Source organism: Molothrus ater, chromosome 3 (assembly GCF_012460135.2).
Source record: "Molothrus ater isolate BHLD 08-10-18 breed brown headed cowbird chromosome 3, BPBGC_Mater_1.1, whole genome shotgun sequence".
In the NCBI taxonomy this organism is placed as follows: Eukaryota; Metazoa; Chordata; class Aves; order Passeriformes; family Icteridae; genus Molothrus; species Molothrus ater.
Genome location: NC_050480.2, coordinates 67,644,096 through 67,668,312, shown reverse-complemented (window position 1 = coordinate 67,668,312; position 24,217 = coordinate 67,644,096). Strand labels below are relative to the sequence as shown.

General features: G+C 37.3%; 1 protein-coding gene across 1 annotated transcript in view; it reads right to left on the bottom strand.

The window, feature by feature from the left end:
* REV3L (REV3 like, DNA directed polymerase zeta catalytic subunit) overlaps positions 1-24,217 on the bottom strand; it is a 114,097-nt gene that overhangs the window by 25,847 nt on the left and 64,033 nt on the right. The window contains exons 12-18 of the mRNA XM_036380225.1: positions 21,043-21,179; positions 14,396-18,587; positions 13,047-14,020; positions 12,392-12,474; positions 11,232-11,357; positions 9,483-9,675; positions 7,031-7,142 (exon numbers count right to left, since the gene is read on the bottom strand). Of these exons, the coding sequence (XP_036236118.1) occupies positions 7,031-7,142; positions 9,483-9,675; positions 11,232-11,357; positions 12,392-12,474; positions 13,047-14,020; positions 14,396-18,587; positions 21,043-21,179 (5,817 nt within the window). The remainder of the gene's footprint in view (positions 1-7,030; positions 7,143-9,482; positions 9,676-11,231; positions 11,358-12,391; positions 12,475-13,046; positions 14,021-14,395; positions 18,588-21,042; positions 21,180-24,217) is intronic.

The following is a 24,217-nucleotide window of genomic DNA, read 5'->3' as shown; positions in this document are numbered from 1 at the left end:
TTACTCAATATGGAAACCTATTCTACCAATGGTACAACCCCAAAGCGACTTGGAACAATTTATGGACAAATGACTGAAACTAGCCTGCAGTTTGTTCCAGCAACGGAACCAGTGACAAAAAGAGTTACGACTGCTGGCTGCTCTGCACAACATACAATCATTGTGAAATGATGCTCAAAATTATTAATAGCTCAATTTCAGCTTTGAAATAAAAAGGAATTATGCCATGTTTTATACAGGCATAGAATAAACATGATAAAAATTAACATATTTTCAAATTAATTCTTGTAATAACTAAACTTTCCTGGTCCTAGCATATGGCAAATCAGTACTGATTAATTAAAATTAGGGATGTAGTCATTCGTTATCATATTTGAAAACTGGCATCACATAATTCAAAATGGAGAATACTTGTAGATTTTACACAGGACAAGGCATGATGCAGATGGGGTCTATGACAGATGCAAATGTGAATCAGAAACTCGTGAAGAACTGCTTAAGAAAACATAAACCAATATTCATTATGCCAGAAATTTGCTTTCTCTTATAAGCCAATTCTGAACAGAAATAAGAACTGTTTGGAAGCAGCAAGTTGGTGAAGTTTGTCCTTCATCAACTGATGAAAGATAGTTGCTTTGGGTTGTAACTTGCCCAAGCAGGGCATTACATTTCTTACTTCCTACTTAAACAAAATTAGTGGGCTATTATATTACTACTACAACTGAATATATTTTATCAATTCTGGAGGTAATTTTCCCATTACCTTTTAACCTAGTGACCAAAATGTCCTCTGTAATCCATCTGCATATAATCTCAAGAACTGTTTCTCTAGTATCCTTCAGATGTGAAGGTGTTTTTATAGGACAAGACATAAAAGCTGTTTAGTTTATGATGTTTTCAGATACATGCTTTTTCTTCTAGAAATAAATTGTGTCTAACTTAAGTATCACATATTTTAACACAATTCTATGTAAATCCACATGTAGATTGGAAAGCTTATTAATCAAAAGATTTTTTAAAAACTCAGTCTTGCTTGTCCAGGCCATTAGGGATCGCCTGTAATTGCACATTACTGACTTACAGGCTATCACTTTACAGCACATTATTTTGCTTTTCCATCCCAACTAAATACCAGCCATGTATTAAGGGGAGTGTCTAATTTCAGCTGATTTTGGCATCTCAAGTTTTCTAAACTGGTCTCTATTGTCATTGAACAAAAAGGCCTCTATGGGTGAACCATTCTTTGTATTTTAGTCATCTCTTGCAGACCAAGATCCTGTTCTGTTGAACTCTTCTGGTGATGAGGATAGCTAATTAGACACTGATTGTGAAGTACAGATGTTTAAGTTTCAGTCAGATGACTTATACAAAGCTATCTAAATGGAAAATCAAGGTAGAGTAGCTAGTAAATGGTGAGATCAAATCTTACTGTGAATTTCCTGTAATCACAGTCCTTTAATGTCAGTTGGTACGTATTTAAAACTTGGATCCAAGTGGTATCCTTCTAAAAGCATGAAAACCAATAAACATACTACTGGCAACTCAGTAGTTGCTCAGATACTGCACTAAGTTACACATGTATGTACTTTGTATGTGTATCAGTATGCATTCCCATACAAACTGAAGAACTCCTTTCTACTAAGTAACACTTATATCCCTGAACTCCTGCACTACATATGCATAAGATCCACCTTATGCAACAGGTTTAAGAGACCTCTCAAATTTCTTGCACCTAGTAAGAGACAATATTGTTTCCTGCTCCTATGTTGCTTGCTCATGAACTACATCCCAACTTATGCAGCAGAAATGTCCTCTCCTGCAACCCCGTCTCGTGTACCAGTGTTACCAATGAACCAGTGTGGCACTTGCTGAGACCTCCTGTGGTATTCTACTTGCTATTAGAGAAGGAGAGATATCTGGAGCTAAAAAAGTACATTATTCCCCATGGGAAGATGAACAGGCAAATCCAAAATTTTCCTGATATGAGAGCTTAGCTGAAGTGTGACTCTCTCACTTTCTCCTTTTACATGGTGCCACAAAGACAACAGGCTGTGAGCTAAGAGGACAAGTTTTATGTTTCATCCTCCTGTCTCACAATTTTTACAGTATACTATGAAACTGGTCTTCAACATCAATTCAAGCTATTTTATTAGAAGAAATTGTAAGGAGACCAGCTGTCACACCTGCAAGAAACTAGTAAACTGTAATACTGATATTTGAAAGCTGCTGGCTAGGAGTAACACGACAGGAATAAGAGGTGTGCTTGCCAACATATGCTCTTTTGTTAGAAGGATGGGCCCTGATACTGCTTTGCATGCTGTTGCCAGACTTTCTGCAAAGATGAAAAGCAGCATTTATGCCGGCAGGATTTAAACACAACAGCATTAACATTCAACTCATACATGCTGCAGAGAGAAGAAAGGCGATTATTTTCCTTTCCAGCTAAGTTGTATCTGCTGCTATGACATCTCTTCCTCTTTCTCATTTGACGATTTCGTGAATGAACACTAAAGCTCCCAGTTATACCTTCCCTTCTATTATGTGTCTGCTTTTCCTGACTGCTATTTTTCTTCCAGCTATGATTAAGAGAAAAAGGGGGGTGGGGAACCATGCCAGACCTGTGATACAGACAAAAGCAGTAACTGTGCATAGCAACAGAATGCTTGGTGACTCAAACACATAACTGAAATCTCTGAAAACATTTTCCCAGTTTGCCTTAGACAACAAAAATCCATAAAGTTGATACAGGACATTAGATACATATTTCTACAGGAAAATGTCACTGATGAAGATGATACTGGCCTGGAAAAATAAGGTTACATTAGCACATCTCTATTTTAAGAAGAAGACGTTGCTAGAGCATTTACAAAAGAAGAAATATAATACACTGTATCCAAACAAAAAAATTCATTAGCATTATACCTTACAAGAAAAACATTATTAAAATATTTAAGTATTAAGCATTAACAGTTTAATACAAAATGTTATCCCTAAAATGTTTATGTAAAATCTTATATTATACTCTGCTCATTTAATTCTGTCAAAAACTAATTCAGTGGAGACAAGGAGCTGTGGGTGAATGTAAGTTTCAAGTAGCAATGAATCTACTATTTGTTTCAAGCCCGTCCTGTTTTCACATCCTCTCTTTGTCTGAGAGATGGGGACTGTGCATTCCCACATGAATTCCCCAAATTTTGCTCCTCTCACACCTGCAGGACCAGCCCTTTTCTGCTATCTGCTAGCATCTACCCTTAAAGAGAAGCAGAACAATTTGCCCTAAAAGTGAAGGAGAGGCCCAGACATTTAATTTCTCTTTCATGGGAATCCACTGCTCCATCAAGCTTGCACATCTCTAGTTTTCCTATCGAGTTTTAAATCCCCATGCAAACATTCTTGTAGCATTCCATTCCACCTTCTCCTCCTCCTCAGTCAGATTTCTTGTGTTAGGGAAGTATCTAAATGTGTTTATTCTTTTTCCTGCCTTTAGGTTCAGAGAGATGGTTCTCTTACTTCCTCAAGCAGAGAGATTCTTCCATTTTTTCTGTTGTCTCAGTGCAGCTGACACCTTACGATCAACAGAGGATGTGTTCAGGAAAGCACCTCAGGCAGTACAACAGAATGCTTTAGGACAACAATACATGTCCAGGCTTCTTTTCAAGGAAAAAAAAAATCCCCTCTGAACGTTCCAGAGAGCCTACAACTTGGATGTCTGTGCTTCTAGGACATCCCCAGCAGCTGCACAGGATTAGAAGGATGTTGTCTCTCAGCTGCTTTATGCCAGTTTTGAGCTGAAGCCCGTGTTTTTGGTTTACAGCCAGAGGACAGTTTACCAAAGAAGGGAAATTTGGACCTATGCAGGGGCAGCTCCCTCTCAAAGTCTAAGAGTCTAAGTCCAGTTGTCAGGGTACCAAAAACCAATCTAATTATGCTTTTCTTTTGTACAAATCTGTGCTGTTTGTTCTTCCCTACCTCCTCAAAACTCGTATTTGCGGCTCTTCCTTTCTGTCTGTTTCCTGACTCTCAACCCTCAACCTCAGTATTCCAATACCCTTCAAAATCGAAGTTGTCTCTGCATAGACTTTGGTACTCACACTTGTAAGTACTTCTATTTTACAGGTTAGTCAGTCTCAGTAATAATCTCCTAGAAAAGAGGTGTTTATTCTTCTCAGTATCTGGACAAATCTGTGAATTTGCAGGATAGATGAAATCATAGATCACAATTCCAGAGAAACAACCAGGTTGTCTTCTGGTCTACTGGAACACAAGATGACTTATTTCTGTTTGCCAAGGGCTCTGAGTTAATCAGAGACAACATCTACTAATCCATAGAGGAACATTTACCCTGGTATTTACTTCACAGATGCCAAGGTATTAACCAAGGTATTACTGTGGTCATTCAGATCTAGCACAGCCTAAACAACCTCACAGTGAATCCAACTTCAGTTCATTTATTCCAGAGAACCCTCTGGAGCAATATTCATCTTCAGTGAACAAAGAATAACTTTAGCTCTGCTACAAAAAGTTTGGGAAACACTCTTCAGTGACAAAAACCTAGTCAGACACTGATGAGCTATGAGTATTGCAGAAGTTACAAATTTTCCAGGAACACCCTTTCCTTCATCTGTGTGCTGGAAACAATGACCCAGAATTCTCTACTCGGCTCTTTCAGAGTTTACATGTATTGACAAGAAGTTACAGAATCAACCATTATTTATTTTCAATAGCCAGGATGGAAAGAAAACAAAAGGCCTAAACAAGGAAGTAGAAGGCTGGAACTTGAAATAAATAAGTATGTTCCACAATTTCACATATATGGAATAAGAGGAAGAATTAGGCCAACTACTAAGAGAATGACTAGAAATAGGAACAAGAATTCTTAAACTGGACTGTGTAAGATAATTCCTCCTGCAGCCAAGATCCTTTCTGTTCTATGCTTCAACAAGTTGATAAAGTTTGTTCCTGATATTGACAATCAAGAGTGATTAGCCAGTCTGTCATTCATCATGCCAGGAATCTGGAATTTCAGTCTTCCACCCTTCCCTCCAACAGCCCAAGAGGCCAAGAACATGAAACAAAAGCAGGTTGCAATCATGCTGGGCATGCCATTCAGTCACAAGAGCCTATTATTGTCCAGCCTAAAGCATGTAACAGAATATAAGATACTGATAAAATTCTTTGCTTGAAAATTAAGGTGATTTTGAGTGTTGATCCATGAAGTTCAAGGGGTAATATTTCTTAAATATAGCCTGATAGTTCTCTTTCTCTAATCTATCAGACCTACTATTAAGTGCATCTACCAGAACAGCCAAAGTACCTAGCTTGTGCTGGAAAAAAAATAACACTAAAAAGATAAACAGAAGATTGTTTAAAAAATAATTACTATTTTTCATTAAAGCTGCTTGCTTGTTCATTTCTCATTGAGGAAGTTTTTCCACTACTTCTTAATTACACGGTTTTACCATACTTCCTCCTTCAGTTAAAGCTACTCTGGGCCAAGATACTTGTTGTGTGCTTAAGAAATACAAAACACTAACTCCAACAAAATTTCTCATTTTTTTTGCCTGGGCTACAGAAAATAAAGGGGGAAAAAGAGCAGGAAACTGTAGATGTGGTCCAAGTTGCAAAAAACATCTTTTTTGAGAGTCCATCAGAAGTTTGATAGCTGAGTTCTAGAGTTGTGAGGGAAGGAAACTAAGATGATGACAGTAGTCTGTCTCTTCATTAATAGAGCAAACCTTTTATCTTCCAGGAATATAAGTCAACTAACTCTATCTTCATGGATGAAGTTGTTCCATCAAAAAGATACACTAGCACATGCTATCATTAGCTGAGATTTCTCAGACAGCAACCTGATACATTCCATCTTGAAGTACACCAAAATTGCATGATTTTTTTTGTTCTGTAATGCCTTCAGCACGTACAGATATAGAAGACTTCTGATCTTCAGTGATAAACATATATTTTAACTGCTGGGTTGTCTCTCTACCATATTCTTTCTGTCCTGTCACGTTTTAGACTTCCACACAACTGGTGGAGAATTCTTCATTTACTGGCAGTTTCTCATTCTAAGTAATTTTCCTAAGTTTGATGGAGCACTAGATTTCCAAGAAAGAGAAAAATAATATTATATTCCTTACCTGAATTTTGTCTTCTCTGAACAGGGATCTGCTGCTCTGTCAGGACCCACCCTGTGCTGGTTGCATTCAGCAACTCTTTTTGTATTCTGGCTTCATGGGGTTGGTCAAAGCCTTTCTCATCAGAGGTTTTCTGGTTGGAGAGAGAAAGAATTGCAAATGTACTCTGCCTAGTTTGTTTTTTTTTCTCGTGCCTCTATTCCAGCAGGGTGACTCAGAGTTTAAATCTGTTTATTTTCCTTGAAATTTTACAGCTTTGCACCTGTCAGTAGGGTCTGGAGAGACGTCTGTGGTTCCACCTACGCACCAGGCGAGAGGGCTCCCGAACAGGCTTCTCAGCCTCGGTGGAGAGGGGGAAAACCAGCAGTTTTCCAAGTTTGATAGAGCAGGGGATTTCCATTCAGAGAAGACAAAACTAATGAAGGAAACTGATTTTTCAATGAACCCTTATTTTAAACTGCAGCAGTTTCAGTACCATGCAGGTTTTTTTTCTGTCTTGCCTCAGAGTTCCTAGAAAACTCTTCCTGTCTGAGGGGTTTTCTGTAGCTCTCAGCACTCTTAATATCTACTGTTCTGAGAGTTTCAGAGAGAGATGTGTCATGAATTCTGAGATTAACAGGAAAGTTGTATGTTAAGAAAGATTACTATATGGCTGATAAGTTTCAAGACTGTAACTCAGCTGCTTAAGAGGATCTGAATGTTCTTGCTGTCAGAGAAAAGGAAAAGCAAAAAGTATTTTATTTGAAAGACCACCATGCTTGTCCACTCTAGAAATAAGCCTTTGAGGGAAACAACAACAAAAAAAATCAGTATTTGAAAGAATGGCAAGGGTTGAAGGAACTAAATCTGCTGTTTCCAAGCCTGAAAAATAAAAGCAGAACGTACAGATATGCTACCTTTTTACAATATTCACTACTTCCTGGAAAAGAGTTCTTTCATCAGTAGCGTAACTGACTTCTAGTCCTGTAACTCCAGATCTTGTAAGCAAGGGGGCTTGGTCTCTGCTCCCTAGAAAATAAAAGTAAAAAGACCTGTTACAATTTAGAAGGAATTTCATTACTTCAGTCAACAATACTGCTTTAGAATAAAACATACAACCAAAAAAGCATGGAACACAACTTATTTTTATCTTTAATAATTATCACAGTTAATTCCATGGACTTATTTTGTTCCTCTTGGGTGGAATAATTTTTTCTTTTTACTTTGTAGAATTCTGCCATAGTGGTAATCTTGCACAGATTCTCAGATAGAAAAAAACCTGAGTCACAAGAATTTTCACTATTTTACATGCACAGGAGTCTAGCTCCTGGAAAATTACTTTTAATAAGAAATATTAAATGACTATATGACAGCTCACACACTGTTTTTATGCAAAATATAATTTTAATTGCTATCTCAGAGTAGTGCTTTGCAAAATGCCTTACAGAATGAAAATGCTTTATAACCGTACAGTTCTTTTTTTCCAGCACACTAAGTTACTGACAGAAATGGAAAAACATGACCAAATGCTCACTTAGTGCACATTAACAATGTCCACATTGATAATGTCTGAGTAATATCTAAATTTGTATGCATGTAGGAACTCAGCATTTGCCTTCCATATTAAAAAAACCCTTTTTTAATGAATAATGCACAACACATACTCTGTTTTCTTTACACAACAGGTAGTATGAGCTCTGTTACAGTGACAATGCAGATTTTAGGAACTGGAATTTTTAAATGGCATTCTACTTTGACACATTCTTAAGAAAGGTGTGCTTTCAGAAATAAATGTTAAAACAAGTACTGTGACTTACAAAGCAATAATAACACAAAAGGGAAAAAAAATGTATCTCAATGTCAAGTCACTCCACAGGGAACTCAAAAAGTTCTAACCAATAAAGTATTGACAGCACACATCAATTAAAGCAACGAATGTCACAATAACATTTAAACACATCATTTTATTTCACTAACAAAACCAGATCAGAACCTTCGTTTTTTCAAAGTATCATTGGACCTTTTACAGTTCTTGATAAACTATCAGTGGCACACACACCTAGGGAGCCATAGTGGCTATACTGTGGAAAAATCTCAGTAAGATATTTTTTAAGATAGTAACAAGCATATAATACCAGAATAAAATTCACTGAGAATAATAAGAACTTAGCTTAACATGATATAGTATCTACAAAATACACTGGTAAAAGAAGAAGCTGTTGCCTTATTGCTAATTTTTTTTGTAGGTTTTTGTCCACGCTTAAAATTTTAGACAGTATTTTGTGGTTTGATACACATGCACATTGCCAAAGAAACCCTGAAAGAAAGAGGACTACTTTGGGGATGTTTTTTGGTTTGAGATTTTTTTTGTTGGTTTTTTTTTTACTAGCCTAAACCAGTGGTACTCAACCTTTAACAGCTGGAGAGCCACTTCTTAATAAAATGGAGTTGTAGAGCACCATAAAAATCAAGTATCAATGGATTTTTTTTCCATCATGACACTTCAATGTGTGATGATGCTGCCTTAATGCCACCACACATTGATACATCACGACATGACACATCAGCATCCTCTCTCCCAGCAGCATTCTGTCTTCAATCCCTTCTGGCTGCTAGGAGGGAGTGGGGTGGAAGGGTGGAAGGGGCAAAAGGGCAAGTTTTTCCCCATTCTGCCCCACAGCTGCTGGGTGGGAGGTGATCTCTACTCTTACCTGTGGGGGGATCCCAGCAGCTCCTTTTCTTTCCCCCTATGGGAGGGGGAACTTCAGCGACTCCCACACTGCTGGTCCATTTGCTCAGTGCTCCCCGCGCTGCCTGATAGAGTGGAGCGCCGATCAGATGCCTACATTGCGAGAGCCGCCTGTAGGGCCATGAAGAGCCACATCCGGCTCTAGAGCCACAGGTTGAGTATCACTGGTCTAAACAAAGCCAAAAAGGTACAATAGAATAAGGGCCCCTGTTTAGATCCTAAAAGGATCAGATAAAACCACAAAAATAACCCTTAAGTAAAATATAAAACATACTGTCTCGCTTTTAACATTTTCTACTTGCAGCTATCCAGCAACTCGAGTAGGAAACTAAAGGCAGGTTTTCCTCTTTACACTTTTAGAACACTGCAGGAGCTTGTCCACAAGCACGCAAACGTGGATATTTTGCACACGCAAAATGCTATTTGTGGTTTACAGCCCATGCAATAGTTCTTTGGAAGATATAAGCAGGAAAACTCCATATTTAATATGGCCATTCAACAAGACAAAATTAAATGAGATACATAGTAATATAGATACTCTATTACATTTTGCTTGCTACTGTTTGATTACTATGAAATAGCATTCTGTAAAATATAATATGAAAAAAAGAAATAGGAACCTTGGCTTGAGGGTGTCCTGCCTCTATCAATCACTATAGCACCAGTGATTTCTTTTTTATCAGTATTTGGCAGTGCTGAGTCTGATGAGACGCAGTAGAATACAGCGCAGATCGGATCAAACTCTGGATCTGGTTCCAAATCTCGTCTTGTTCGAGCATGTAACTCCATACTGATGAGGGTAAGGTGCTGGACCTAGCAACAAATGAAGACAGTATGTTAGTTTGTTAACTAACATACAACCGAAAAGGTTTCTTAAAAAAAAATTAAGAGAAGACTATCTGTGCAAATGAGGACAGTGCCGACATTTATATGGTGGTATCACATTGTAACTACAAGGTTCCACCCTAAAATTAACATAAGTGATTAACCACACATCTTTGGATCTCACTTTTGTGTAAATAGCACCATGTTAGGAAAAACTAAGATTCATCATTAAACACAGCTTTATACTCAGTTATGAAAAGTCAGTATGTATGTCTGAGTACTGTATTCTTCTATCAAAAGGAGAAAATAGGACAAAAACCAGACAATGTTCAACTTCAATAATTGTAAATTCCTGTAGTGTTTTCAAACACCATTGTATATTGAGCTGAATCATATTTCTGAACTGATCAAGAACAAAGAATCACTCTTGGTCTTTCTTCTTCCTCCCCTCCCTCACCCAAGACAAGCATGAAGATTAAGCCCTACTGGAAGGTAGGAAGAATACCTAACTTTGCCTTTAGGTGCATTAATGAACTTTCACATCATATTGCCAGAGCCTTTTGCAGAATGGTTTACATTTACAAAACGCTAATCACTATATACTGTGAAGTTTTGACTGTGCAGTAAAGACAGTATTATTTAATGCTGTTTCAACACCATATTGCTGCTCTGTTGTCTTGCATAATATTGCTCATAATGTGGATTAATAGAGAGGTTGGACAGATTATGAGGGGAAAATTAAAAGTATTTCAGTGTATATAGGATGCTCTGGGGGCAGCCTGATTTCCTCTAGATTTCCATACAAACATCACTGGGTGAAATTTTACTCCATCTCCATTTCCCCCAGGATCACTGTGGCTTCTCTTATGTCCTTTACTCAGTGCTATCTCCCTATCCTCTACAAACTAGCCAACAGCTAATTCCAGGTGTGCAGACTGTCTAGGGGCACATATACACACAGGCTGCTTGCCCTGTCAGCAGCCAAACACAGCAGTACTGTATTTACATTGTTTCCCTTTCTCCAGCAGTTTGATTCCTCTCCCCACACCAAACACTCACCTACATTAGACAGATATAAAGAGACCTTCTTTGAGATAGGCACCCTTTTGTTAAATGTAGTAGAAACTGTCCAACAAGTTCAGAAGGTAACAAGTAGAAATACCAGGAGGGCCTTACTAATTGCTGCCAGATGCCTTATTTCTTAAGGAAACAATCCTTGAAAATTATGGTCAACTAGTTTTTCAGGTAATGCTTTTATGTAAAACTTACTATTTCTTCCTTCTGATTTTTCCCCTATTTTTATTTTTAAAGGGAGGTTTACCATCTTCTCAACCAAAATACTATGAAGTCTAGCTCAATACTGTTAGAGGCATTGGCCATCAAGCTGAAACTGGTAGATCAACTACTTACAAGCTGCAGACATCAGACACTGATTAATTTTTAAGTCACTTAGGGAATCCAAGAGAAAATGACTTTTTATTTTCAGTATAAAATTGGCTTGATAAATTATAATTTTATGAAGTGACATGTAAGGGTAAAGTTACCTCATGTAAAGATTTTGCTTCCCGCAGGTTTTCCACACTGACTTTAAAACCGTAAGTATTATTTAAAGAGGGTCCTTCAATCTGGGAAGTCTCTTTCTTTGGAGCACCGAGGGCAGCAAATTGATTCTTATCCAGCAGGGGAAGAAAAAAGCACAGGATAGTGAGAAAACACAGGTTGCTAAACTCATGTGTAATATTAAATAATAGGCAATATTAAATAGAACTTTATCAATGAAAATACAAATGCTACACTGCAAATTACTAAAAAGTCCCCAACCTTTTACTATCTCCTCATTTCATTTTTCAACATGCAAACAACCGTTGTATCTTTCTGCCTTTTAGGAATAATTTTAATTCATAGCAAAGCAAGAGGCAGTTTCAAATACTTAAAAAACCTCCCAAACAATTAAAAACTCCCAGAACCCTACCAAAAAAACCCCCAGTCTCACACATACTAGCTTTCTTGGAAGTCTGAGGATACAAAACCCAGCAATTCTCTATTCTCTCCTGAGCAACAATTTGTCAAAAAACCCTGCTTCAGTCATCACTTTTAAAGTCCCTGAAATAAAGGTATATTAAGTACCTCCTTGAAATAGGTGAATATATTGAGAAGAAAAAACTACTGGGTCACTCCAGTAATGGACCTAGCCCTCCATTCTGTTCCAACATGGAGAGCAGAAACACTGTTTAAGTAAAGTAAGTCCAACCTCTTTCTCCTCTGCTGGCACACCACAAACTGCCCTCTTTGTTTTCAGAAAATGCTTAGAACATTGTCTGAAAACTAATACACATAGAGACACATAAATATACACAGGTCTGGGTATATATACAAAAAAGGGAAATCACACTACAACTTAAAAAGGATGTTGTAATTCAAAAAGCAAAACATCTTTATATGGTGTCTCTTTAGTGTTTCATTAGTTTCTAACTACCATAGAGCAGCACTTTCAATCTCCAACTTACACCCGTTTTCCCCAAATTAAACTCATAAATTTCTTCCTAACTTTGAGTGTGCTCTGATTCTACAACATTTGTACCATACCATTTTAAATGTGTTTTCAAGATCTTAACAGCAAAAGACAAAAACAACAAAGAAGAAAGAATGAAAATGTGTCTATGCCGCAAAATAAAATACATCTGTGCAGAAAATGTTAATTTACCTTCATTTGTGTGGTTAGAAGTACTCTTCGAAGACCATCAGTATTACTTCCCCTCTTGTGGCTCAGTTTCTGAGCTTTTGGTTCTGTAAACATGAGTGAAAGACTACTTAGCCTCAATGGTATTGTCTGAGCATTAAAAAACATGCAAGGATCAAAAGAGGCATTTCATTAATGTTCCAAAGAAATATTACATACATAAGCAAATACAGCTTTATCCTTTGTCAAATCCAAAGCACAACTACTACAATTTGGTATTTATGGACATATAGGAACATAAGTAAGTTACAAAGTTTCATATCATTATCATCGTGAATATTGTAATGTTACTCACACTCTACATTGAGATTTTTTTTTAATACAAACAATATAGTCAACAAGATTTTAAAAATCCCCCAAATAAGCAATACTTCTAAATTATGCTTTTAACCAGCACTTCAGAGTTCAGATACTAGGGACTGTTAGGAAGCAAATGGATGTTCTACTTGTAGAGTTTTCCAGTAATTCAGTAGTTACTTTGACAATAATGCACAGAACTTTTCCTTTAAAAAACTAATTTTAAATATATTTTCACAGAGATATAATTTTTTTCTTATTACGTAGAAAGAAATATATTTAGATTTGTGTGTGTATTATTAGAATCACTTAATGGATTTACCTGCAGATAAAGGAGTAAAACCAAGAACTTCAGGTATTCCATCTTGTTTTTTTCTGTGTGCAATGGGTGTACTGTGGAGACAAACTGATTCAGAATTTCCAGGATCTTCATTAACTGGAAGCGGGGATGTGTCAAAGGATGTCTGAATGTTCTCCTGGGTGCATGGAGAATTTTGTGTACTTCCAACATCGTTTCCTTCCCCAGAAGACAAAATAATATCCTGATTTTTCCACTCTGTGTCTTCTAAATTGGACTGTTTAGGATCTGGAGATGCCACCTGCTGCCAAGGAGGAAGCACTGGAGAATCTGGAGAACTGTAACTGACATAATAATCTTCTTCCTCCTCCTCCTTATCATGTTCTAGAGCTGAAGTAGTGTGTGTCTTGCTTGCACATGAAGTCTTATTAGAGTCTATATCATTTTTAGTATTTACAGAAGTTCCTATGGTGCTTATAGACTTATCACAGGTTTCCTTGGTTTGCATTTTTGTATTTTCTGCCACGGAGGCAGGAGAAGTCTTTGTAGGCACAATAGGTCTTTCATCTTCCAGGCTAGACAAATTCAAGTCTTTAGCTGCTTTTATTACTTCTACAGATTTCTCTTCAGACAATACTGCAGAGCTGAAATTCTCATCTGCCTTTGCCTGCTCACCAGGATGATTCTTAGGCAATTTCTTGAAATGTTCATACTCTTCTTTGGCATGAAGCCATATCTGAACTTGCTGTTGGCTTGGAGCACATTTGCATGGCATTATGACTATTTTTTTGTCTTCACTAGTTTTATGGCTATTACTTTCTCTTTTATTAACAGTAGAGTGACCATAATGAGGAGGAGATCCTGGTCTAGGACTTTCTGTCATTGCTGAAAATGCAGTCTTCCAGAGTCGTAGACCTTCTAATGAGAAGTCCCCCTCAAACTCAAGGAGGTCATTTGGAAGTCTGGTTTCCACTGTGAGAAGCCGCCCTCCAATCTCCCTGTGAAGAAAAATAGTTTAAATTACTGTTTTACTCCAAACTGCACTGCAGGCAGTCCTCCAGATGACTGAAAAGCAGAGTATTACTAACTAGTTTTCTCACCATGCAATTCCCATGGGCAGTGTTTTTATTTTACAAACCATAAAGGCACATTCCCACTTATTACAACAATATGCAATAAAAAATACAAATTATCATGAAAGAAAATGGGTATTTGGACTGGAAGCACAGTAACTTTCAACTTTGAATGGATGTATATCAGATGGGATCTTTCAAGTATCCATGCCACATAACAGCATAAAATTGTTTACAGGAATAAATTAAATTTAATATAATCACAATCACAGGTAGACAGAAATGCATTTAACACAGTACCTTGGCTTTTCTGGAGCATCTGAAGGGTTGCTGCAGAATGGTTCCTGATAGACTGTTTCTGCGAGATCATGATCCAGCAAAGTTGCCATGATTTCTTCACGACTGGGTGGGGACATGAGAGGCTTAAGAATGTGAGCAGTACGAGGTGTAAAGCTTCCATTCTTGGATTGTGAGGGAGAACTGGTTGATCTTGGTGAACTATCTGGAGTTGGAGTTAATGCTTCATTGTTTCTTGAAACATGTAATTCTAAATCCTCAGAAGCTGCATCTAGAAGTTCACCATCAGGTGATGACAATAAGGATGTAAAAGAGGTATTAACTGAATCAAGTGGTTGACAGGGTTCAAAAGTGGTTTCTTTTCTAATGTGGCTTTGAATCCAGTCTGAGCAGGTTGGCTGAGAAAGATTAAGAAATCTCTCTTTATTTATTGTATTTATATTCAATTTGAATTTTTCATTTAAACAGACTTCAGTCTCTTGGGTACAAGAGGTATCAATAAAACTAGATCTAGAATTTGAAGAATGAATGTTTTTCCTCCATTGACTATGGCAGTGGTTCTCACTATTATCTAGTGAGGTCTTCTCAAAAAGCTCAGGGCTCAGGGAACCAGACGGTATCCATTTACTTGTGCTTGAAGAATGTTGCTTTTCTTCCTCAGATTTTTGGTCATTATGACATAGAAAGTCACCTTCTGTTGTTTGTCCAGAACCAAGATCCTGAACTGCATCACTCAAGAATTTCTGGGGCAAATTTTGATCTGCTGGGACAAACTGGCTTGCAGAATAAAAACTGCAAAATCCACTTTGCCCTATAGTATTAATATCAAAGTTGTAATTGTGGTCTGGAGATAAGCTGTCTTCAAGTGAGTAACAGCTTTCAAAACCAGGGTCTGAAAAAAAAACTGGGCTGTCATTAGATACAGAATGATCAATGCGATTAGTAATTGGCTGGCTCGAAGATTCCTTTTTTGCAAGTTTTGCTGTTTTTTCTTTAGGTTTTGTGCTTCTGGGAGAACGAGATTTTCTTGATGATGTGACTGGCCGTGACCTTTTGATGGCTTTATTCTGTTCAGGAGGGCACGGTATGCCCTTGCTCAGCTGTGTTTTGTCTGGCAATGGCTCCTGCGCAATACTGGCATTCTGAGCTTTCTGCTGTCTCTTCTGGAGCAACTCTTTCAAAACAGCAAGACCAGACTGTCCTTCACCAAATGCTGATGGGGCCACTATATTCCTGTTTTTATACTGGGAGAGGGGTTTTGGTTGCATGGTTGTTTCTGACAGAGGCCTTTGTTTTGTGGTTTCTGGTTTAAAATGTGACATATCCAAAATAAATCCTCTCTGGTTTTGATCACAATTTAACTGCTTCACTGGACTCTTCAAAGACGTTACAAAACAGTTTTTAGGCAGTTGAAGTGGCCCAGGGTTTTCCTCAGATGGCTTAAGAATAGAAGAACAAGGATCAGAATGCTTGGATGCTTCTGGTAAACAAAAAATCTGCTGCTGATTATTGTCTTTACAATGTAAATAGTTAGTGGTATGTAATTGATCCATCTTTGCTGTGTCCAGAGAGTCACGAGTTTCATTTAATTTCCCAGCTGGTGGCAAATATCTGATTTGAAAGTTTTTTATCTCTTCTGCTTTTGGAGAAGTCTTATCTTTTGAGATATGAGCATTCTGTGTTACGTGAGTTGAGTGATTTGATGGATCAAATATGTTTTGAATGAGAGCAGAGTCCTTCATTCTAAATATAGCACTCTGAGTCCTGGACCTTTGAGAGCTCATTTTTGGTACTTCCCTTCCAGATGCTGCAGGAGTAGATGTGAAAGATGAATGAGGGTCTTCCCGTGGAGCAGGCAAACACTGTGCATCTACAGGCTTATCAATTTCCATCAGTGAGTGAAAACAGCCTGATGAATTACCTTGTGCATCAGCTGAAGGGAGCTGTGCTGATGGCAGATATCCAGCTGAATAGCCAGGAAGAGGACTGTCTTTGAGGTTGTGAAGTGGCTGAGAGCAGAGAGAGTTGTAAGAAATCTCATGAGGATCTTGATGCTTCAGCACAAACTTGACTTCTGTAGTAGAGCGACTACTTTCTTTTTCATCTTTAAATACAACGCGTTTTCTTGAGGACGCTTTTTCAGCCGTTTTTTGTTTTGTTCTAGGTTTCTTCTTTCCATCATCTGGGGTTTTATCAACCTGATTAATCTTTTTCTTTTTCTTGGTAGATACAGTGGGGCTAGCAAATTTCTTTTTACATTTCTTAACCTGAGTTTTTGCTCTACTAGTTTTTCCTACACTAGTATTAACAGTCTTGCTGTTGTAGATATTGGGCCCCCTATTAAATAAAGCTTCTCTGTCCAGGTTAGTCAAAATTTCTTCTGCTTTTGGATCAGTGGGAGACCAGCAGCGAGGTGGAGATGTGTTTACTGGGCTTGTGCTTCTCTCAGAAAGAAAACCTAACTTAGACATAACATCACTATAGTTATAGTCACAGTCTTCAGCTTCAGCACTGTAGGAGGGCGAAGGAGGAGAAAGAATTGTATGAGTCCTTTTTCTGAAAGATAAAGTTCTTTTAATATTTGTACTACCTGTTTTTTGTGGTTTTCCAGCTTTTTTCTTGGTTGACTTATGTTTTGCTTTCCTTTTGTGACTTTTCTTTGGTGTTAGTGGATAAATAGGATATTTGGTTGCAGGAGAGTCAGGAACTTTTGGCCAAAAGTCCTTTAAAGGTGCAAGCTTTTTATATAAATTCATCTTTTCCTCTGTGAGTACTACTCTTTCCTCACTAGAATCTACTTTCCCCAATTTAACAAGCATATTTTTTCTCCCTCTAAATCTATTGATGATAATATATTTAATAATAACAGGTGGCAATTTTTTAGAAAGTTTTCTACGCTTTCGAGACTTCTGAGACCCATCCAAACTTTCAACACTTTCTATCGGTTGAGGTAGATTAATTTTTGAGTTGTGTGCGATGAAGCTCGATTCGCTGTCTTCAGTCTCATAATTCACCTTTCTTTTTGTTCGGAGCGTGTACTTATTTCCACACAGTCCAAATGACTGCTCAGTTTCAAGAGATCCATCTGCAAACTGGCAGTCAGTGTAATTAGCAGTACTTGTAGGCATTTTGTTTTCAAAAGCCTCAAGAGGAACTTGAACTAAGTCACTAGGTAAAGCACTATCCTTATCAGGAATGTTACTACAGGCATTACCTTGCGTATAGCAGCCTTCCTTCACTGATGCAACGTCATTTACACCTGCAGGCTCCTGGCGATTGATAAAACTATGCTTCTTTTTATTCAGTTTCAGCCTGGACTGTTTGTTGCCCTGCTGTAATTTGTATGTCACGGGAGCTAACTTCTGTGGTCGACTGAGACAATTAGAAAGAACAACACTAGGAAAGAACATATAATGTGCTGCTTGTTGACTGAGGCTTGGCTTTTCTGCCTTGTGCTCCTGAAATTCTTCATACCTAATTTTAAGCTTATTAAGGCCACCTTCATCAGTGTTATTTTCAAGTGAATGTACCACAGTTCGACTGCCTCCTGAACAAGATACTAATTCACAATTTTCTGTAGCTGTTGCTGGAAAAAAACTATTTATACTTGCACTGCTGGACTTTTCATTTACTTCAGAGGACATTTTACCTTTGGAGTGGCTCATATCAGAAAAGTTATATAAATTTTTATTCAACATGTTGTCACCAATATGGCGGCCCACATGCATAAAAGAGACATCCTTTTCAGCCTTCCTAATGCTAATGTACTTCCTACTAGGTATCGGTCTGTTTACTGATGAAATATCATCTTCATAGTCAAAAATATTATTTCCACATGAAGGAACTGGGAGAGTATCTTTCTTGTTGCTCTCTTTGTGAGAGTTTTCTGCATGGGTACTATTGCTGAATGGAGTTGGGTACTTGGCTGAGTAAGTGCTTTCTTTTGTAAGAGAATGGACTGAAAGTTCAGGTCTTGTTTCTGTGTTTGGTTGTGAGAGGTCTTCTACAAAATCTTCATTATTCAAAACATGGTTAGAAAGGGCACTTGTGTGTTTACACTGAAAAGTAATTTTAGCAGAAGATGGGGGTTCTAGTGTAGCAGCATCTTTGTGAAAGATTGAGGTCTTTACAGACATTTTGCTTGTTGCAATGACGGAGGAGTGAGTTCGAGAACTTTCATTATTCAAAGGATTGTCTGAAATGCAAGAAAAGCAATTTTATTCTCGTCTTCCTGTAAAAAAATAACCTAAGGCATTAAAAATTTTAATAGTATCATCCTAAAAGCCTTCCCATCCAAATAAGAAACAAACTCTTGCAAATCACATTACATTTATCATCATGACAACTAGAGACTCTGACTACATGAGTTGCTTTATCAAAATCACATTGTCAGTACATTTGTCTCAGGCATTTTGTCAGTTATTCCTCAATGGCAGCCTTGCATACAATTGTCAAAGATTTCACGCTGACTTTCTGAAAGGAGGCTTCACAATCACTTTCAGATGACTATATAAAAACAGACTGATTTCTAGAAAAGTTTGTATGCTGCTTTGTCCCCGAGAAGTATGTATACTCATTGGCTCTGAAAAACAAAATTCTTATTTAGATGAACTTCCCCATGCAGAAAAGTCATTGCATAGAAAGCTAAAGTAGTACATCTCACAACATGGCAAGGGCTTTGTATGAACTGTGCTGTGCACTAAACATAGGTAGTTTCCTGCACTTCTATATAGCAGAGCAATACAGCACGCGTTCAGGTGCTCATGCAAGAAGCTTGCCCCACTTAGTTACATCCTGGACTCATAACCATGTATTAATGCTCCCACATAATCTGAGACCAGCAGGTGCTGTGGTAATTTGTCCTGTGCAAACTCATCACATGGTATGGGTGATGATTTTCATCTCTTTTGGGGATACTTTCACCACATTTATTGTGGGGTAGGTAAGGACAGAGATGTGGTAACAAGTAACAAGTGTGTGCTTGCTCATAACCTTGCTGAACAAGTAGTTTGACAGAGGTTGTACCACTGCAGAGAGGCAGCTACCCCAGAGCACCTGGCATACAGAAATTTGTTCCTCCTCTTGTATCCACCTCTTTAGCTGAAATGTTGAAGGGGGATAGGAGTTATGAAACATGCTACATGACCTGAAAGCATGTGCTGCACACTGATTTACTAGACTGGGGATCCTTGGGGCCTTTAGTCTAAGTCTCAACCAATTTGGGGATCATGTTAGATTCATGATGCTGCCTTCAGCTTAGCAGTTTATTTGCTGCTGGCTGAGAAAAATAAAAGGAAGTCCCAGTCTGTATCTAGTAACATTTTCTAATGCACACAGAGTCCCTATGCTGTGAAACACAGCTGGGAGACACTGCCTATTATTCTTTGAAGGTAGGAGTCCACAGAAAGAATGAGGATGATTAACTGAAAACTCAGAAAATGGGAGTTTGGTTGTGTCAACAAACACCTGGAAAATAGCTGGCTATTCAGATACAAAAACTGCAAAAATACTTGTCAGTCAGTCAGATTATATGGACACAGATTCATGTGTGGATAGGCATTTTCTAATTTAGACGACCTGGACTGAGATCTGTTTTGAATTTACTGTATCTCCTATTAAAAGAAATCAGTGCAAAAGTTGACAGAAATACGCTTTCTAAGCCGACGTGATATTTCACATACTTAAAATATGCTTAAATTTAAACAGTTACTTAAGAAACAGTCTTTTTAGCCAGCAGCATCTCTTATTACAACAAATTAGAAAGTATGGCAAATAGGGAAATTACAATTGTATATCTGATAAAAGCATACCATATTAGCAGTACATCAAATCATGTATTAATCCTACCATTATACCTATAAAAACAAAGGAAAAAGTAAACTATGTTTTAAACACTGAACACAAAAGAATAGCTGTGGTTATCTATAATCTATCTAGTAAGATCATATAGTTCACGTTCTAAACTGAACATTATAATGTGACTTGCAGATTTTCTAATGAAACAAATAATATTATTTATATATTTCCCTAACTTCAAAGTGTGCATTCTGTTGACTAATGTTATTTGATCAAAGATGTTGATCATGTTATAAAGATGGCAAAAGATCTCTAGAGATTAATTTTTTTTTTTTACAGATTTTGAAAGGCAGTTCCTTCTGCAGTGGCTTTGCCACTCATAGTTTTAACTCATGCAATCCGAAATGTGAATATGCAATCTGCAGAATGAAAGACAGGCCCAAACAAAAGCTCACTATACTTTGGCATGTGTGGCAAATACTTGTAAAGAATCACCTAAATCTACACAGTAATACATTATTATTTACAAGAATCCTAGGAGGATAAATGATCCCACAGAATCATTACTTTTAATATCATATTTGGTTTTTTCTAAAGAACTAATTAAACTATGTCCTTTTTTGGATCATCGATAGAATACGAAAAACAGATTCTGGTAATTCATAGAGGGCACTGAGATTAAAATACAATTGTTTTTCAAGGAAGATGTTAAGGGCCTGCTTCTGCAATCTGTTGAGACCTTTTCCTTCCAATTGAAACACGGACTGAAAATGGTCAGCACTTTTGAGAACTAGCAATTTGATATGAAAATGAACTATGACTCAACTTCCAAAGCTGATGTTCTGTTTACTTACCACCATTTTCATCTGCAGTTCCATCTAACTGAGGTATTGAGAGATTAGCTAGGATATTGTTACCGCTCCACTCCATTTCCTCCTCCGAAGACGAATCCTCTTCTGTTGAACTTCGATGCATATTTTTGCCAGCTGACCTGGAGGAAAGAAAAGGAACTAATTGATGCATAATACCTCTATTAGGAAACACCATGGGCCACAGGGAACATGAAACTCAATGGGGTGTGGTGCTATGCAGTTGTATAATTTGGGGGAGCAAAAGGAAACAAAAATTTTGTCACATTTCTCATTGAGAAAGTCAGAATATTATTTTTGAATAATATTATTATTATTCCATGTTACAATTTTTAAGAGGCAACAGTGGTAGCCAACCATATTAAACAGCAGGATTCGCTAACTTAAGAAGATGCAGAGAAAGCATTTTGACGTTTAATTTTAGATAAATTTTACTGCAATTTAATTTCATTTCTTCAAAGTGCTTGAAATTTGAAGACTAAACCAACTATGCAAAATTACTTCAGTTCAGCTGTTAGTGAACAGATGTCTACTTTTTTGTGGTGGTTTTTTTTGTTAAGAAGTCTTTACTGTATTGTAACAATTCTCTCTCTTGGCAGGCTTAACTAAATCATGACCAACAAAACTATGCTTCATTCTACATCTCACTGAATATTCTGAAGCAGCTGTTGTTAATACTTAAGCTGCTTTTACTAAGTTAACTGTTCTAAACTGCCATGTTTACAGTCATAAATTCATTGGGAAAAAAAAAAAAGAAGCAAATCTACAAAGAAAAGCTTCTCTGGATTTTTTGTGTTTGCTTTATATGGGCATTGGGGAAGGAAGAATATCACAGAATATGATAGAAAACCACAAAGAACAAATCCTCCAGTATATTATAACTCTATAACCACTTAGGAATTTGATTTCTTTTTTAAAATAAAAAGTGTGAGATAGTCAAAATTCTTACCAGAAATAAGGTATTTTGTGACTACACAAAAAAAAAATACAGATAGATATCAAAGAACTGAAGTTTGGGGTTTTTAAATTTGTTTGTTGTTTGTTTAAGTTTGTGTAATACCTTAAAAGATATAAATACAAATGTTTTGAATTTACAGGAAGGAAAATCCACAATAACCTAAATACACTTTACTTTTGCAGAATGCTTTGATGACTGGAGTTAGACCAGCATGAATTATATGTATGGTACCACCCCAGACATCTGAATGTCAGCACAGAGCTAATTTAGATCAGGACAGATTTGTTAGTTCAGAAACAACAGGCTCAAATGTAAGCACATCATTTCCACTCACATCTGGAAGCATGACTTGGAGAATCAAGTAACAAGCACAGCTAGTCTCCATGATCTAAGAGAGCTTAGTTGTCCCTCTTCTATGTTCCCAAAACATGGAAAAGCACAGCACAAAGCAATCAGCTTGATATGCAAATTAATAGCAAACTGGGGATGTTTCTTCCAACCTGAATTATACTGCAATCCCAGGTAAATCTTTGTCAATTTTAGTAAACACAATCAGCCTGGAGATGACCTCTGCAGGTAACTTGGATTTCTCCTCATTCAAGCCTATCAGTTTGGATTCTGGGAAAATTTATGTGACACAAAGATATCACCATACATGAACTTGTCCAGGTCTTGGTGGGCTTTTTTCTCCAATTCAATACAAATCAAACCCAAGCCATTGAATTCATTCAATAGGGAGTGGTTACTCCTCATTAGCACAATAGATTTTCTGAGATCATGTAAGACTGGTAAACACTCACTAACAGAAAAGCCTTGGTATGGATATTCAAGGATGCATTAGGAAGCCACACAGATGGAATAAGACCGAGCAGAGTAAAGTCAGATCCATCATCAGACTCAAACTGGTTCTTCACACATGAGCAGAATCATGCAGTGGGCAAAGATACTCATGGCTTGTGTCTGAAATGAGTCCAAATTCTGTAGAGATCTCAGTGCAACAGAACTTGTAATTCCCTCTGAACAAAAGCTCACTCCCAGTGGAAGCAATGGTATGTACATTTTCCCTAGTGTTTTCTGTCTGGGATTAAGGTGTAGGCATATGTGAGTAAGATATCAGTGAGACAGCTCATCAAGTCTCTTGAGTTTTTAAATAGGATTCTTTTCTGCATGAAAGCAGTTAATTGCTTCAGAATCCAACCCAACTCCTGAAGTTGTAGAGTCAAACCCATACAGAGGTGTGCCTGAGCTAATGAATTCTGCAAGATACGGGTTTTCACAGTAACTACCACTAAACTGAAGTTTGAAGTGAAGTGTTTTGGATGGAAATTTCAGCTTTTCAGACTACTAGAGGGAAAAAAACCTAGAAAATCAAAGGTCAGATAGGAAAACTAGCTTTAGAGATCAATTCTCTCTAGAACTAGAAGACTAATGAACTAACTAACTTCTGGTTCTGTTACAACTTTAATGTGCCTTATGGAAATAAAGGAAGCATTTCTATACCTCTCTAGTTCTCTGAAATATAGTATGATTTCAATTTCTGATGTAGGAAAAAACCCCAAATATAAAAATGTTATGTCTGTGAAGTTCCTCACACTTCAAACAGAATTATAAATATCAGAAACTGTGCTGAAAGCAGGGGTCAAGAGAAACTGGATATAGCTGCTTTCAATGCCTGTCAGTGCAGACTGTACAAAAGGTAATTACAACCTCAGAAGGTGTTCCAAGAAACTTGGCCTTAAATATATTGAAGTTGCTGACCTTTAGCAGTCAAGCAGAGTGAACAACATTCATGTTTTGATTTAAGCTTTTAACATGGAAACAAATGGATGTTTCTTCCTCAGGTTGCTTGGTTAGTCTTCATATGAATACTTCTTAAATATTGACTTTAGTAAAAGATGTACAAGATACACCTTAACATTTGCATTATACCCAAGGTGTGACCTTACAAGCAAGTTACCATTAAAGGTTTTCTTGTATTTGGACTTGTAGAACAAAAAGCCCACTTAATTCTTCCTCAAAGAGCAAACTAGAAGCTTATGTTTGGCCAAACTTAAACACTTAATCTTTATTTCCAGGTAACACTGATGAGTCACATCATCATCCAAACAATGTGCATTCCATCCCAAGATCTGCACAGATTTTTCCATGTTGTTAACAGAGACCTCTCCACATCTCATTGGGCTCACAGCATACTTGAAAACA